The 18779-nt window shown below is 36.1% G+C and overlaps 1 protein-coding gene across 2 annotated transcripts; it reads left to right on the top strand.

Annotated features, from left to right (window-relative positions):
• Positions 1–1659: 1659 nt before the first annotated feature.
• LOC110455951 (beta-1,4-galactosyltransferase 7-like) lies at positions 1660–18122 on the top strand. Of its 2 annotated transcripts, XM_021506421.1 has the most exons (6): positions 1660–1827; positions 2502–2809; positions 4380–4605; positions 4757–4840; positions 10132–10236; positions 17725–18122. In XM_021506421.1, the coding sequence occupies exons 2-6, from the start codon at positions 2520–2522 to the stop codon at positions 17893–17895; spliced, it is 876 nt and encodes a 291-aa protein (XP_021362096.1). In that variant the 5' UTR covers positions 1660–1827; positions 2502–2519; the 3' UTR covers positions 17896–18122. The 2 variants fall into 2 exon arrangements, with proteins under 2 accessions (XP_021362096.1, XP_021362097.1); XM_021506422.1 differs by lacking the exon at positions 2502–2809.
• The last annotated feature ends 657 nt before the right edge of the window (positions 18123–18779 follow it).

Genomic DNA, 18779 nt, shown 5'->3' with positions numbered 1-18779 from the left:
TGGGCCTCCTGTAATATTAAAAGTATGTATAATATCATGATTTATCTGTTGAGCGAGGGATATCTATGACAAAATTTTCTTTTAGCCATTTCCCTTTCAAAGTAAGCATAGATATATGCCTCAATTTTGTCTCCTATCATTAGTTTTCAAATAAAATTTCAAATAATTCAAAATTTTACCTATCTTTATGGTATATCTATTTACTACATATCCATATCTGACATTATCCAAATTTTAACCATATGACCATTTTCATATCCTACTCGACCCATATCAGCCCACGAACTACTTGCCCATTGGGCTGATATTGGAGTCTGTGGCTGGTATACAGTAGGATATGAAAACGTTCATATGATAACCTCTAAATAATCTTCTATACTTTTTCACCTGTAGTTTGTCAAGGGCATATCTTCTATACTTTTTCATCTTCTAATTACCAGATTTCAGAAAATTCAGAAAACTAAGAGATCAGCAAAGGTTTGTTGTACTACAAATGGAGACCTTATTGAGGCTTATATTTATAACTATTTAATTGACTTAATTCATGTTTATAAATTTGTTGAAAATTGTACTTTTAAAGATTATTTGAATGTAAATTATGTTTATACTTATTAGCCCACTATCATTACAGTATGGGCAGTTCAAATCTCTTTTTGTTTATGGTGTGGTTGTCCATCCTTAATACTTTCAATCAGTTTAAAATTTTTGGGCAAGTTTTCTCCAGACAGTAAAAAAAGGTTTATTATAAGGTGGAAGTCTTCTTATAGAGTGAAAGCAAACCATGTTTTTATATTTAAGGGGCATTTTTTTCACATTTTAGGGGCCAAAACTGGTTAATTGGACTTGGTTAAAGTTTTTGGGCAAGTTTAAGATTAAAGTTGGATCACCACCATCAATAGGCTGTTGACTATTTTACAATGTCTGGTCATATCTTTTCTTTAGAAATGTACAACATGATGAGGTACAGCAAAACCTCCTTATATTGCCCCATTTTGATCAAAGAAATGTTGGCATTATAAAGGGATATGGCAATAAATTGAGGGACACATTAATTAATCCTTCGGAAATACAGAATACCTTGAAACATGTTGGGGGTGAGCAAGGTTGCAAATGAATTAATTGATACTTGGCTGCTATCTTATAACACTATCAAATACCTATAGGCAAGTTATGCTGTTCTCCTACAATTTTGTTTGAAAAGTGGTCTGCTTTCACAAACTAAAATATAATACTGTGAATATAAAACAAAAACAACATAACATCTGATACAAGTGCATTTATTAATGTAATATATTTATTTCCCTTTGATTTAAACTCAATATATCTTTTAATAGCGTTCAATTAGTTCAAAGTGTTTTTCTCTTCATATAAAACATATTAAAGAAACTAACAGCTTTAATATTTACGGGCCTTTGGCAAAATGTCGGACGTGTTACCAATGATAAATATATAGGAGGTGTAGCTCCTGCTTGATTGAGTGGTTTTACTTCCGCTTCCCTACCGAAATGTTCGGTTAACCATACTCGGTTTTGAAGCGGCAGTAAAACCACTCAATCAGACAGGAGCTACACCTATATTTCAGTAGCTCCTGAACCCTAGCTTCTGTTATATGGACCAGTGACCCAAGCCCGCTCATATGATGTCACAAGTACCACGTGACTGGTCAGTTCATTACAATTCTCACCAGTTATGAGAGGTTTCTACTGATCGTTGATGGGTGGTTTCTCTTATTTTTACAAAAAGTAAAAAATGAGCCAAATTCCTTAACCCGTTCTTGTGCTGCAGTTATACAGTTATCTACTTGGAAGAAGGTTGTATGATCGTAAGGTATGTATTGAAGATGTCTTTGCGTTATATGTGTACAGTAATATACAGGTTCTCATTGACAATACATGATGTAACTTCACTTATGACGTCACAATAAGGCAGATTCATATGACCGTTATTCATCCTCAAAACATTGACGTCAACTTATAAATATTGCAACGGGAAATGTTTAATACGGTAATCTTTATCACTATAGCGTTATATGATAAAAATGACATTCACTCTATTAACATTTTTTGTTGACGTGTTTAACTCATCATTATGCATTCATGCTTTGTTTGAATTTCATTTTGCCAAAGGCCCGTAAATATTAAAGCTGTTAGTTTCGTTAAATATGTTATATATGAAGAGAAAAACATTTGAACTAATTGAACGCTTATTAGATGACTATGTTTTGTCATTATGCAATAATTTCTAAATGTCCAGTTTTTTTTAGTGCATTAATCATTGTGTACCATTCATTTGTGTTACTTTGGAAATCATTTTGAATAGAAATAAATAAACATGTCGGTGACTTACCTGCCATACTTAAGACCATTTCATTACCACAGAAAATAAAAGATAAAAGCCATGTCATAGTCATTTGATACAGTATCAGAACAGTTTACCATTTAACGAACAGCTTTCCTTCATATTTCATTTTATCATTTCCCACTTCTTGTTTCGTTATATAGATAAACACACCCGAATCTATGAAGAAGGTGCTTTTTGGGCGCCGATTCTTAGTTGGCGCAGCAGTTTTATCTGTTTTGATATGGTTCTCCATTGAGGTCATTTTTGACAGACATGTATCAACAATGTCAGAATTTAAGGAAGTACGGAATAGCAGGACATATGACAAAACTCACAAGATGGCGTTGTTGGTACCGTTTAGAAACTGTATTAATGAATTAAAGGAGTTTGCACCCCACATGATGAAATTCCTCAACAACCAAAGAATCCCTTACACTATCTATGTGATCAACCAAGTAGATGACCTCAGGTGAGATTAAATTAGAATAACAGAAAACATACTCTTTCATGCAATGATATGCAAAAAAGTACCCGTTCTTAGTATTATTTAAACAACGATTTTTTTAGCAAATGTTGTTACGGTCCTATAACACACATTGATGACAAACGCCAGGTAGGCTGTATGTACAGTTGTGGGACCGCACAACGTTACACGAGGTGCGGAGGACGCACGGTGTGTGCACGATGTGTGAACGATGTGTGCACGATGTGCGAACGATGAAAAATGGACGAACGTTGTTCGATAACAATCGTGGTTGGTGTAAATTGAGGAACGCCTTAACAATATATACGGTTTCGTGTTTTAACATATAAACTTGATTTTTAAGTATGTTTCTATATACTAGCTGCATCTATAAGCTTATCTATACATTTTATGTCTATACTTTCCTGAATTTAGAAACGGTGTTTTCGGTGTTTTTTGAACGACCTTAACAGACATGTAAAATTATAACACAGTTCCCGTATACAGGTAAACATACCGTGTAGCTACTTTTTTCATGAACCTGGACCGTACTTGTCCCTGCCCGTGGCACTTACGTAACTCACCGGGGTGTGAAAATCCAGGTGAAGGGGATCTATAAGCCAAACCGAATGCAAATAACAAATACTAATTGGCCAGTTGTGTTTTCATAACGGTCATACGGCATCACCAATCAGCTATAGTTGTCAGGCACAGGCCAGGTAAAACTCCGGTCACTCATCAGAATGTTATTTACCTGTTCTGTTACCTAGGAGCCAAACCCATTCTTGACAGTCTAACGGTCACTGTAATACTGTGTAACACGCATTGTAAATCACAGTAATATATACAGTGTACATGCACAGTATTGCAAACGAGCTTTCCGTATTTATTTCATTCCGTTATATTGATCAACAAATTGTACCTAATCGCACAGTTGTCAGCAATAGATATCATTATAGGATCATAATTCTCAATCATAAGTAGTTATGCTTTTTTTTAGTTATTTCGAACAGTTTTTGACCAACAAATCAAGTGTTGCCATCAATGAAATTGCTGACGTCACAATAGAGAATGATGACGTTACAATAGAGATTGATGACGTGACAATAGAGAATGATGACGTTACAATAGAGAATGATGACGTCACAATAGAGAATGATGACGTTACAATAGATAATGATGACGTTACAATAGCAAAGGTTGTTATAGTCTCAATGCATTACAACGGAATGATGCAGAGCAAATGTAAATATTTGATTTTGGGGTCAATTCCTTTTGAACATGATTGTTTCTTATCATTCTTATACGGACAGCCTCGAACTATTGTTGGTTACTAATGAAAAGGATATATTTATATGATACTCAGATATTACATGTAGTTCATGGTTACCTAATTACCTTGCTTTTGATCGATACTTTTCTTGGAGAGACATGAAACCAAACAGAATTTGTTGAATCACAGACGAAGTTATGTTTGGAGTTTTCGAAATTTGTGCTGGCAATTGGTATATATCAAAACTCAACCTATATCACCCTGATATACGCTGGAATATATACCTTGGCCTAATTTCTTTAGATTCAACCGAGCTTCACTGGTTAACATAGGGTTTCTTGAAAGACATCCGGACTGTGACTACATTGCGATACACGATGTTGATCTACTGCCACTTAATCCAAAGCTGAACTACAGCTTCCCGTCTGAAGGACCGTTCCACGTATCTTCCCCTGAACTCCATCCCTTATATCACTACTCGGAATTTACTGGAGGAATACTGTTAATGACTCGAGAACAGTATGAGAAGGTATGTTTGTTATTGTTTTATATGGTTTTAGCATTGCATCAACACAATAATGTACGTTAAAATGTGGAAGGTATTGTAAGAAGAGATTCATGGTTAAAGTCCTACCAATGAAAGTCTTTTGCTAAAACCTTAAAAAAATCTCACTTTACAGGTAAACGGTATGTCTAATAAGTTTTGGGGATGGGGCGCAGAAGATGACGATCTGGCATTAAGGATCTTGCATCATGGATTTAAGGTAACCTACGACCACGTCAACATCGGAACCCTACAAACGTAACTATGTTTTTAGGATACGAATAATATAACATTTGTATGTGAGGCAAGAAAGTAATACCAACAGTGTAAAGAATATAAAGTTATAACATTTTCGGAGCAATGTGCTCGTTTTCGAGACATAAAACACGCATCGCTTACATTATAACAATACAGATAATTAATACAATGAGGATATACCTAAGATTAAAAACAATACAAATCCTTGGCTACGGTTAACCACAGGCAGAATTTTCACTGACCATCGTTGACCAATGACACTGTCTGTGAGCGATCAACGACAAAGAGATTAGAATATTCCGAGATAAAAGAAGAATGAAGAAAGCTACTGAAACAGGAAAAAACCCAGCTTTCAACTATTTAAAACGACGACTCGTCTAGTGATGATGAATTGGAATACGGATTGTAATCTCCCGAAATAACGTTTTTAATGGGTCAATACATGTATATGATTAAATTTCGATTTTGGCAAAATAAAAGGTAGATATACCTACATATCTAGCTATGGTAACATTCTTTAAAATCAGGTATATAACGGCTTTAAAATCGAACAGAACTTATTGATAGCCATTTCAATAGTTATATTAACCTCGATTGCTATCGCACACCGTTCTAAATGCGTAAGAATTGTACCTGCTGCCCCCAATTGCATGATCGTAAGAGGCGACTAAATTTGGGACCTTATCTCTTCTCTCCTTTCTAAATAACTTTCTTCTTCCTAATGTCTCCCTTGACAATGCCTCACTTTTGGCCATTTGTTGAGCGTTCGCCCCTGTGAGGAAGGCTTTGGGTTCTGTCCCCTGGCCGAGACATACCAAAGTCTTTAAAAATGGTAGTTTCTACTCCTGCTTAACGCTCAGCAAATTAGGAGTGGGACGACTGGTTCGCCCGTTGTCAGTATAATGTGACCGGGTGGGGCGTCCTGCTGGGTGTCTTCGGCAGTATGTTTCAGTGAGGTAGCACTATAAAGTCGGCATCAGTTCCGCGCTATCACAAGGAGACAAACACGAACATATCGCAGCCTCCCAAAATACACACACATACACTACACGCATGCATCTTGCACACAGGGGAGGCCGTCCTTAAATGACCTTAGCTGTTAATAGGACGTTAAACAAAATCAAACAAACAAACAAACAAACTAAACGCATCAATCGCCAAGTTTTCTATCGTTCGCACACCGCCCATCGTGTAACGTTATGTAACCTAATAACCCTACATCAGTTAGAATATATGACAGACAGTGGCATGCTTTCTGTAGAAAATAGTATAGCTAATATAATTGATAAAAATGTCATCTGTAAAACTGTACATGTTTTCATTTAGCCACTTACACAGTTAGTAATAACCATACAGAGATAACAAGAGCAGCGGAATTATGATACGCCCGTCAGACCCTCGGAAGGGTATTGATATATAGAAGCAGCTAGTGACATATGATAGAATGTGTTAACTTCCAAGTTGGTGACTATGACCTTGTCCTTCATTTACTGTTTTTATGGCATAAGCGATTTTGTGTTTCAGAATTACACTTTCGTGGTCAATGTTGCTATTACTAAAACTAGAACCTTGTCTTTGAGGAAGGAGTTTTGGTATGAGAAGTTGGAGCGCGACAACAAAACCTATTATTTTCAACATGTTTGGTTAGGAATTAAACAAATAATTAAAAAGTTTTGCATTTTCGATGGAATGCACTTATTTGGCAATGAAAAAGTGGCATAACTCTGCCAAATAGCATTTAAATGTCACGATTTTAGAACTCATTCATAGCATTCAGGTAATGAAACAACCGAGTAGTTGAAAAAAATCGGAGAACGATTGTTATCGTGTAAACAAGGAAAAGTTAACGGTAAAAATAAAGTACACTGTACAGTGTTGCTATGTCAAGTGTGATACGCCAAAACGCGGAAAGTTGAAACTCGACAGAAAATCCGTAATATATGTTAATTATTTTTGCTTCTGGCATTACTATACCATATTTTTTTTATCAAAAAATCAAAAAGGTTCTTGCGTTTACTACACAATGATTTCAGGTAATGAAACATCATACCAATTTTGACTACAATTGAAGAAAAATTATTTGAGTTATCGCGTAAACAAGCAAAAGTTCACGGCTAAAACGATGAACAGCGTTGTTTGGTCAAGTGGGATATACCAAAACGCTGAACGTTGAAACTCGACAGAAAAACCTGTAACATATGTTGAATATTATTGCTTTCAGCATTACCCTAAAAAAATTAAAAGGAATTGTTTAAAAATTAATCTTTCCGTCTGTCTGTCTGTCTTTCTGTCTTTCTGTCTTTCTTTCTGTCCATTTACCTGTCTTTATTTCCACTATGCTTTGTTTTCTTGTTTCTCTTATCTGATGTTCCTACCTTTCTTATATAACATTACAAAAAAATAAAATACCAGTTAAAAAAGAGCAATATTAATTAGTATGAAAGTATGTGTGAAAGTGGAATTCATTATGTATAATGAAATGTATATGTTATTGTAATGTGGAAAATACTTTGAAAATAAACAAATAAATGGATCTTGGCGCCCACTATTGTACCATCTTAATAAGTTTATGTCATTTTGATCTTTTCTCTTCTCTTTTTCTGATCTGCTTGACCAAGTCATGTGAATACTAAATGCACCATTTCACATATTAGCTAGTACATTCTTTAAATGGAAGAGAAAAAGATCAAATCATTGTAATATCAGAAAGATCTCATTAGTACTTCCTGTGGCCATCTTGTTTTTAAAATCACTCTCCAAAGTAAACATGCACAACTACAAACCAAGGGGAACCTAGAAATCAAATTTGAGAAAGATCCCTCCAGAACTTCCTGGGAAATAGCGTTAACAAACATTCACTGTCAAAATCCAAGATGGCCACCTGTCGGCCGTTTTGTTGATCTGATAAGTCTCAAAAGAAAACATTCACAATAACAGACCAATAATAACCTACATTAATGTATATATCGAAATTGAGAAAGACCCCTCAAAAACTTCCTTAGAAATAGCAATAACAAAAATTCACGCCAAAAATCCAAGATGGTCGCATGTCGTCCATTTTGTTTATCAGGTCAGTCTAAAAGGTAAACATGCACAATAACAGACCAAGTTGTTGGTTATTTTGTACAGTTGCGAAAACACACAACGTTACACGGCGTGCGGTGTGCGCATGGAGTGTGCACGATGTGCGAACGATTAAAATCTCGACGATTATTGCTTGCGCACATTTGTGCGAACGATGGACGGACGTGGTGCGATGACAATCGTGGTTGGTGTAAATTGAAAAAAAGGCTTAATAATAAATACGGCTTCGTGTTTAAACATATACACTTATTTTTTTTTTAAATATTTCTATGTTATACCTACACATATAAGCTGATCTTTCTATCAGAATTTTCTTAAATTTAGAAATGGTGTTTTCGGTGCTTGTTAAATGACCCAAAACGACACATGTAAAATAACACACAAGAGGCCCAATGGGCCTGAATCGCTCACCTGGTATTAATCTTACACTTGTTATCTCAAATAAAGCTACAGGCAAAATACCAGTATTCAAAAGAACCTGTTAAAAGATTTAAATATGTGACACATGTGACCTTGAAAGTCAAACAAGGACATTGACTTGAACAAATTGTATATAGCCTTTCATACCAGCATGCTTCTGGCCAAATATCATTACCCTGGACCTTTAGATTATTCAGAAGTTGTTTGTACACGTCAAGGTGTTTCATTTAAACAAACTTGGTATATGTTACTGGCAAAATAGCATCACCCTAGCCCACTTGGCTATTTATAAAAAGTTGTTTAAGTGTTTTAAACATATTTGACCCCAGCAACCTTTAATGTAAGTCAAGGTCATTCATTTGAATAAACTTGGTAGTCCTTCATCCCAGCATGTAACTGGCCAAGTATCATCACCCTAGGTCTCTTGGTTATTCAGAGGATAGTAGTTCAAAAGGTTTTAAGCGTATTTGACCCCAGTGACATTGAATATAAGTCAAGGTCATTCATTTAAATAACCTTGGTAGCACTTTATCCCATCATGTTACTGGCCAAATATATGCACCCTAGGCCTCTTGGTTATTCAGATGAAGTTGTTTGAAGATTTTAACATATTTGACCCCTTTGACCTTGAATATAAATCAAGGTCATTTATTTGATCGAATTTGGTACCCTTCATCCCAGCATGTTACTGGCCAAATATCACCACCCTAGGCCTTTTGATTATTAAGAAAATGTTGTTTAAAGGTTTTAAACATATTTGACCACAGTGACCTTGAATATAACTTAAGGGCATTCATTTGAACACACTTGGTCGCCCTTCATCCAAGCATGCTACTGGCCAAATATCATTACCCGAGTCCTCTTAATTTTTCAGAAGAAGTTGCTTTAAGATTCTAAACATATTTGACCCCTGTGACCTTGAATATAAGTCAAGGTCTTTTATTTGTAAAACTTGGTAGCCCTTTATCCCAGCATATTACTGGCCAGCCAAATATCATCACCCTAGGCCTCTTGGTTATTCAGAAGAAGTTGTTTGAAGATTTTAACATATTTGACCCCTGTGACCTTGGAAATGGCCCCCCATCCCAGTATGCTTCTTACCAAAATTTAGTACCCTGGGCCTTTTGGTTATTGAGAAGTCGTTTGAAGATTTTAAGACATCTGACCCCAGTGACAGTAGGTCAATGTCATTCATTTGAACAAACTTTGAAGCCTTTCATCCCAGCTTGCTACATGCCCAATATCAGTACCTGGGGAATTTTGGTTATTGAGAAGAAGTCGTTTGAAGATTTTAAGACATTTAACCCCTGTGACCTTGAAAGTGGGTCAAGGCCATTCATTTGAATGATTCACGCTTGGTAGCCCTTTATCCCAGCATGCTACAGGCCCAATATCAGTACCCAAACCAAAAAGGTAAGTGAAAGAAGTAGTTTTAATGGAAAAGTTGAGAACGGGCAGGTGAGCTAAAAATTAACGAACGGACGGACGAACAACGCAGTCCATTCCAATATACGACCAGATTATAATTAAGATTTGAAGACATGAAATATACGCCGAATATCAACCCCGCAAACTTGTTTTGCTAGGAGGGGCCAAGAAAAAAGACTTTTTTTGAAACAGTTACCGATATTTAGTCCTCGTTTTGTCAGATTCAATAGCTAATGCTAGAATGATGATTTTCCCCACATTCCTCTTATTACAGTGAGCAGGTTTGATAAAAATAAATATTGACATTTCTGTTATTTCCAGACAATACATCCACTCGGTCTAAAGACGGGTTTTCAGAATACATTCCGCCACATTCATGAGAGCAAGAGACCCAGAGATCAGGCAAGATTTATCGATGAATACAAGGTAAGATAGATTTTAAAAAAATGAAATAAATTAAAATAAAACATAACAACAATGAAGTCAAATACACCAAATGAAATAATGATATTTTGGCATGATGAAGTTTTCTATATCGTAACACAAAACAAGAGAAGATATGACGAGAACCTATCCTTTAAAGACATGTAAAGAAAAGGAACGACACCAAGAATTGCCAAAAAACATTTGAAGTGAAACCAGGTGTCCAAAAAGGGTTAGATTTTAAATGAGTGACGCTTGTCATCATGTTTTCCTAATACCTATGAACAAATCTTTGGTGGATGCAGATACTGAATCTGAAATGTTGGGAGATGAAGCTCGTCATGTCTTCAGAGTAGAATTCATCCTTAGAATATTATCATACAGTTTCGGTTTCAACTAATCGACCATTCTGATAAACCCAAAACCTTATAAACAGTGGCATTTAAACTCAATTTACATACCGTCGTAGAGATTTAGTAAAAAGATGACTTTTATAACTCTTACAAATATATAAATGAATATCTACAGTAACATACTGATACACCAAGCAATACACAGATATATGGTAAGTGTCTATATCTATTTCTATTACCGGAAATGCATCTTCTTTTCGCAATAATAAAACCGATTTAAAGCAATATTTGTAATAAAAATGAGAACAATTAAGTGAGGTTCCCACAATGGGGTCCTGTGACCACTTTTCTTGGACCAAGGTTTGAAAGTTGATTTTAGTCAATTGGAGTGTGCTGATTAAAATGAGCTGGGATGAACTTCATGAAAATTTGGGCTAACTCGGTTAGACGCGAAAATTCAAAATGGCCGCCATCCGGCATCTGTTATTTCAAACAAATAAATATCTTTGCTTCTAAATGTCAGTTTTAAATGATTTTGGGGTCTAAATGTATGTTTTGAAGGTCAGGGATTTCATTTATCAGGAAAATAACTCACTAAGTTAAGTGTAAGCGTTCGGTCTAAAAAAGTTTTATCATTTGTTTGCACCCGATTAATTGTTTTGTTTTGTTTTTTGTTTGTATTGTTTAACGGCCCATCGACATTGCGAGTCATTAAGGGCCAACAACAGTGTAAAATGAGACATTCACGAACATAAACACATCAAACCAAAACTTAATAGCTTAGACTATGTAAAGGATTAAATGAATACATCAATATCGAACAAATTGGCTGCACAATATATCATATTTTATTGTAAAGATCAATAGAGTGTAAATAATCATATATTAATTACACAGAAACCGTATCGAATAATCTTTTCATAGACAGTACATCATACTGTACAGTCGAACACTTTATGATTGAACGCGCTGATTTCAAACAAACACGTGGAAAGATCAGGAAGACATCCTTAATGGTTAAGTTGGAAAGGTTTGATCTTTAACAATGGCGAATTAAATAAAAACAACCAATGTTCTGTGTTATATCTGTGAACAAGATACTTTACACTGCTTGTTCCAGTCTACTCAGCTGTAAATGAGTATGTGGTTGACTAGATATTTCAGACAATTGTTGTTTTATTTTATTTGCAATCGTTAAAGATAAAACCTTTACAACTTTACCTTCAAGGATGTCTGCCTGATCTTTCCCTATGCAGTCAGCTTGCAATTATCTGTGTTTTGGCTGCGAACAAATGATAAACCATTTTCCGACCGAACACTTACACTTAGCGTGTTATGTTGCTGATAAATGAAATAAATAGAAATTTTCGATTCTGACCAGGTTAGTCAAAATTTTGCCAAGGTTCATCCCAGATCATTTTAAGCAGCACACTCAAATTGACTAAAATCAACTTTCAAACCCTGGTCCGGAAAAAGTGCATTCAACGATAGGATAGATGAATCTGTGGTTAGATTGAAAACATGGCCAATAAGATGCATAAAGATGGATTAATTACGGTGGAAATGAAGAAATACCCGATACCTCGAAACCCACGAGCTGGAGTCCCTGAACTGCACAAAAAAAGAACATCCTTTCAGAACCATTGGTATTGGGTCACCAACTGAGAGGCTTGCAGAAGTAGCTGAGTTTGACCTAACAGAGTATATGACTTCAACGCCGAGTTATCTCAAAGACACCACTGACTTTCTAAATAGATTGAAAGAGGTTCAAAAGCCATTACCACCAGGCTCTCTGCTCTTTTGCTTTGATTTTCGTGAGCTATATATCCTTCGGTCCCGAAGCTTGAAGGGTTGCTGGCCTGCAAAGAAGGAGTTGACAGCCGGTCAGATAAAACATATTTTACAGATACAGTGTTTGGTATGATAAAGACAGCATTAGAGTATTTCAGCTCGGAGACAAACAATTTATACTAACGGACGGGGTTACAATTGGGGCAAAGCTTGGAAAGTCTTCCGCATGTTCCTACATGCGTTAATGGGATGAGGAATTTAGTTAGTCGGACCTCCTACCACTATTGTACAACCGGTTCATAGATGATGGTATTTAAGCAATAAACTGTAGCGCGCACCATTCAGTTTGTCTGTGACACATGTGGCAGTTATACCAGTTGGGCTGCCACATCTATGCAGTTTATTGCTTATCTTTATATTTCCATAATAAGAATTCGCAAAAAAAATTATGTCTTTTCCAAATTTCAAATTTCCCGCTTATTACCGTCAGGGCAGGTCAGTATCTAGAACGGCACAAAGATAACAGCTGGCGTCATGCGCTATTTCCCATACAAAATTGAAAAGACTCCGCAACTTTCGTTAATAATTCATTTGATTTTGATTTATATATATATATCATATTCTCGATTCATAAATAGTAACAAATGACGTTTTGTAAGTAACTAATCAAGTGTCGTAAAACATTTTCCGATTTTATTGCGACCTATATCCGGCGCACGCACTCAACGGAAGCCCGCAGTTATCAGGTCAGAGTTATATTTGCAGTCCGGCATGTTGTTGATGTTGATCGTGCAACCGGAGAAGGTTGAATTGGTGAAAAGTCCAGGCTTAAAATTGTTTGTTGATCTCACAGACACTTGAGACAGGCAGCTGGTGTAAGGGATCAAAGCAGAAGATACCGACAAGTTCAGTAGTGACACTGTTAAGTCGCTCGGAGGTGCAAAGACCAACTTCAGTTATAGTCTCATAAGATGAAGCTGCTTTTGGCAGTACTTTAGTAGTAATATAGAAGGGCTTTGCCACACCAAATGTAAATATTTATGTATGGACGCATGGTGTTGACAAGCTGACAGGGTTCGCTAATTTTGCAAACAGCATCAACAGGAGCATCAAGATCGACCTCCGACACAGTGAGCGAGAGATAGAGTTCCTGGACACCAATTTAAGAGTAGGGACGGGGTGCCTGTGACGGATCAGTACAGGAAACCGACCGACAAACAACTGTATCTTCTCTATAGTTCTGCCCACCAACCACAAATGAAGAGATCGATATCATATGGGCTAGGTATTCGGTTTAAGCGGATCTGTCAAAAAGAAGACGACTACACTAAAAACAAATAAAGCCGGTGTTAAGGAAAAGAGGGTATCTGAAAAAGGAATTGAGACCCAACTTCAAAAGGTAGATCAGATGAATAGAGAGAAGCTCCTACGATATTGCAAGCAGCTGCCAGACATCAGTGAAATGCTACGGATTGTCAGCTACAGAAGAGACAAAAACAGAGCAGACATATTGGTGCATGGAAAGTTGAAGCCCTGTTTCAAGGTAGCAAAGGATAAGTGTACGTCCGACTTTGATGTGTGTGATAGACTCACAGAAACAACTATCGATACTTCTTACCAGTCTACATATAGGGCACTAGATGGGCAGACCTGTCAAACCCGCAATATTATAAATTGCCTGTCGTGTTTGAAATGTGACATATCTGTATGTGTGGGAGAGACGGAGCGTACACTCAAGGAAAGGATAAAGGAACACATGGCGGACAACCGGCTTAATAGAGATAGACCGGTGGCACATCACTTTCTGGGAAGATGTCATTCTCTATCGGACTTGTGGTTGTGCGTACTAGAAAAAGGGTTAGGACGGAATCAAAACCAGCAAGAACAGACTCAACACTGGTTTCCCCAATAGTATCAATAGATGATGATGATGACGTCACAATTTGTGAGGTCATGTTTTAATAACGTCATTGTGTTGTGTTGACGTCATGGTACCAGTGTTATGACGTCATCAATATCAACGTCATAGTTGGTCATCCTGTTTGTCAAGATGGATGTCACGTACAGGTCCGGTGACATTTAATCCCTGACGAAGGACAGCCCGATATCTTAAAACTAGAGTGACTTTTTAGTTTGTAAGTATTATTGCGTTCTCTTTAGGAACATGTGTTTATAGACAGGTACTCTACTTATTTGTTCTGCAAAATTGATAATGCTTATTCCATGTTTAACAAAAACAAATACATAGACCGAATTGATAGGATCGTTTTGTTGTAGAAGAAAACAACAGAATAGTTCTAATTGATAGATGAATACAATAAATATGGATTTTTATGGACAGGTAGGTTTTAACTGGACGAAATTCGTGTGGCCGAAGCATGGATTATCTTGTTTACGGTTTAGCGTGTGACCAACGCAAGGCTTCTTTTGTTTACGGTTAAGCGTTCTAGCAATTAAGGTAATTTAAAAACGGTATACATGTATATCGACAATAAGGCCATTCAGTTTATGTTTACTCATTTAATTCATAACGTAGACACAGAAACACGACATCCCTTCCTGGTTACACTATCCTGATAAAGGGCTTACCAGCAGAAAGGGAAATGACAAAGGTTACATGATCGTAAGGTGACCTATAGAATTTGAATAAGAATAACTCCCATTTTGCAGAGGGTCCCATATAAGGCGCCTTTTGCGATCACATTAATCATTATTTTATATTTTATTCAAATCGCTCTGCCGTCCGTGGTCCGTCCCTTTGTCGTTCCTCCGTCCGTAAACAATTCTTGTTATCGCTATTTCTAAGAAAGAACTGGATTGATCTTTCTCAAATTTCCTTTTGGTCCTTAGTTGTGCATGTTAACTTTTTGATCGCATAAACAAAATGGCCAAAAGACAGCCATCTTGGATTTTGACAGTGACTGTTTGTTATCGTTTTTTCTCAGAAAACAATGGAAGGATCGTTCTGAAATTTCATATGCGAGTTCCCATTGGCCCGTTATTGTGCATGTTAACTTTTTTAAAAGAGTGATTGAATAAACAAAATGACCGAAATGTGGCCATCGTGGATGTTGACAGTGAATGTTTGTTATTGGTATTTCTCAGAAAGTACTGGAAGGATCTTTCTCAAATTTCATTCAGTTTGTAGTCGTTTACTTTTGAGACTGATCGATTAATCAAAATGGCCGACAGGTGGCCATCTTAGATTTGAACAGTTAAAGGTTGCAAGGGATTTTTCTCAAACTTGCTATGTATGTTTCCATTGATCTGTTGTTGTGCAGGTTCAATTTTGAGACTGATCGGATAAACAAAATGGCCGACAGGTGGCCATCTAGGATTTGGCAATTCAAGTCTGTTAACTATATTTCTCATAAAGGGGTTGAGGGATCTTTCTCAAATTTGATTTATAAGTTACCCTTGATCTATAGTTGTGAATGTTTTCATTTGAGCCTGATCGAATAAAAAAAATGTCCAGAAGGCTACTGTCTTAAACTTTGAAAGTTTGTTATCGCCATTTCTTAGGAAGTGCTAAATTGATCTTTCTCAAATTTGATACGAAGGTTACTTTTGATCTGTTGTTGTGCATGTTAGCGTTTGAGGCTGATCGGATAAATAAAATGACCGACATCTTTGACTTTGACAGTGAACGTTTGTTATCTCTATTTCTCAGAAAATTCTTATGGGATGTTTTGAGAGTGAATGGATAAACAAAATGGACATCTTGGATTTTGATAGTTAAGGTTCTTTATCTTTATTTCCGAAGAAGTACTGGATTAATCTTTCTCCAATTTAATAGGTAGGTTCACCTTTATCGCTAGATTTGCAGTCATGGTTTTTAGACTGATTGGTTTAGACAAAATGGCTGACCAGCAGCCAACTTTACTTTTGATTAAGGTTTATTATTGCTATAACTCAGGAAGTACTGGAAGGATCTTTCTCAAATTTGATATGTAGGTTTCCTTTCGTCCTTTTAAAAATGATGAAATAAATAACAAAATCGTTGACAGGCGACTAATTTGGATTTTGAAAGTAAAAGTTTATTATCGCTGTTTCTCAGAAAGTACTGGAGGGATCTTTCTCAAATTTCATATTATGGTTCCCCTTGGTCACATGTTGTGCATGTTTCATTTTGAGACCCATCTGTAATACAACATGGCCCCAAGGCTGCAATCTTGGAACATAAAAAGTTTTGTAATCGTTCATTCTTCAAAAAGAGATTTACAGATATTTCTCAAATTGCATATCTCCCTTGGTCCATAATTGTGCATGTATTATTTTGAAACTGATTGAGAAAAAACAATATGGCCACAAACGGTCATGTTGGATTTTGACATTTAAAATATATCATCATTATTTCCCAGGAAGTATCTTTATCCTATTGAAATGATCGGTTCTATTTCTTTCACATTAAGTACTGTCCTAGTGATGCATGTGAAACGACAAATTCATTTTGAAGGTTGTTTGGTTTGGTTCAGTTTAATCTTGTTTAACGTCCTATTAACAGCTAAGGTCATTTGACGACGTGCCTCCATGTGTGAGGTACATGCGTGCTTGCGTGTGTGTATGCAGGAGATAGGGTATGTTGGAGTACTTGTCTTCTTGTGATAGCGCGGATTTGATGCCAACTTTATAGTGCTATCTCCCTGAAATGCCATGTCAAAGGCACCCTGCACAGCATTCCGCCAGTATGAGGTTTAGATCAAGAGTTACTTCAATGTGCATTTACTGTTTACAAAACTTGATCAAACAAATCAGAGAAAAGAAGAGACAAGGTCGAACTGACATAGAACTAATGAAGATGATACGATGATGGGCGCCAAGATCCTCTCGGATCTCTTGCTAATACTATGTTCTAATTTTTGAAAAATGAAGGAAAATAATCTCTTGTTTGGTATGCTTGTTGCTATGCTGCCTATATTTCGTTAATTCTGGCATTGATCGACCTTACAGTCGCTATTATGACGCTTAACCTAACAAAACTTAGCTTATCAATGGTTGAGCTATGAGTTGAAAAAAGTATTGTGCCGTTGCAGAACTCCTCATATGAAATCCATGTGTTTGGGTAACAAATTTGACCATGAAAGTACATGTTGTATTTTGTTTTATTTTGAAGCATCAGTGGTTATTCTTGTTGTTTTTGCTTATAGAATATGAAGTCCAATTTTGCACTTGTGTGCTGAACCAACAGTTATGTTTTCAGCTTTAATTGATTTATTTGAAATATATCTTGAACTATGTCTGTCTGTATTCTTACAATGTATTATCATCACGTCGTTTGTTTGTTTTAAGACACGTTATATTTATTCGGGTTTTTTTTTTTTTTTTTTTTTTTTTTTTTTNCTGACAGATAAAAAGACGTATGGATGTGTCATCCGGGTTGAATAATACACGATATACCGTAGAAAGTAGAAATACAACACTGATCAATGGAACACAAGTCACCTTTATCAACGTACACATAACTTGTGACGTAAAAATCACGCCTTGGTGTCTTATGGAAAAGAGGAACACCCGTTAAAAAATCCATTCTGATAGCCTAATAACAAGTGGGATTGGAGGTGTTGCATGTTGTGTTGCCGGTTTATTGATGACAAATATTTAACGTTTAGGAGAACGCATATTCAGGACGCTTTGTAAGATTTACCTGGATACAAAACCATATTAATAAAGGGGTGATCCAAACTGTATTGCGGAATTTCCTGATTAACGAATAAGATAATAAATACATATTTATTCATGTACATATGCACTTGTTTGTGTTGTCAGTTAATAAAGCTAAAAGTATGTGACTGCGATAGGAGGGAAATTCACCGGGCGTTTTACACTAGATCTCTAATAGAAAAAATGTTATAAAAGCCTGTTTCTTAATTGACAATACTATTAGATCGGTTGTTTTAAAAGATTATGTAACAGTAAAATTGTGTACTGTACATGCTAAAATTGTGTTCTCAAAATTATTCATATTTTGTTAACACTCAATTAAGCAGTTATCGATCGCCTGCAGCCGATTTTATATTTGATCGTTGATATCAAGTATTTGTTGTTATTAAATGAAAAAGTCTATGAAGTTAACTTGTGTTTAGTTGCTTAGAGAACCCGATGAAGGAAATCTAACTTCGTTGTGACACATAAATTAACTTTAGGTCTGATACCAGTATCATTGATTGTTTAAACCATGGATTGCATTTGTGCCAATGGTAGTAGTTATAAATTCAATGAAATCATCCCTAGGTTTAAGATCTCCCTGACATTACTACATACTACGAACCGATTCTTAATATGTCTCAAAATAATCGGTACCAGCATTTGTAATCTAATTTGTTTCCTTGATCCGTACATACATGTGTTAGCTCTCCCATTGAACATTGATTGTGTCGTCATGTTTGTTTAATACTTTGACGT

Source organism: Mizuhopecten yessoensis, unplaced genomic scaffold (assembly GCF_002113885.1).
Source record: "Mizuhopecten yessoensis strain PY_sf001 unplaced genomic scaffold, ASM211388v2 scaffold8437, whole genome shotgun sequence".
NCBI classification, from domain to species: Eukaryota; Metazoa; Mollusca; class Bivalvia; order Pectinida; family Pectinidae; genus Mizuhopecten; species Mizuhopecten yessoensis.
This window is presented reverse-complemented; position numbering and strand designations above follow the sequence as displayed.

What these genes read in the sequence shown, in the direction of transcription:
- LOC110455951 (XM_021506421.1), top strand. Translation starts at nt 2,520, where the DNA reads ATGAAGAAGGTGCTTTTTGGGCGCCGATTCTTAGTTGGCGCAGCAGTT. An exon ending in CTCGAGAACAGTATGAGAAG is followed by an intron (nt 4,606 to 4,756) that starts GTATGTTTGTTA and finishes CTCACTTTACAG; the next exon opens with GTAAACGGTATGTCTAATAA. An exon ending in TCTTGCATCATGGATTTAAG is followed by an intron (nt 4,841 to 10,131) that starts GTAACCTACGAC and finishes TGTTATTTCCAG; the next exon opens with ACAATACATCCACTCGGTCT.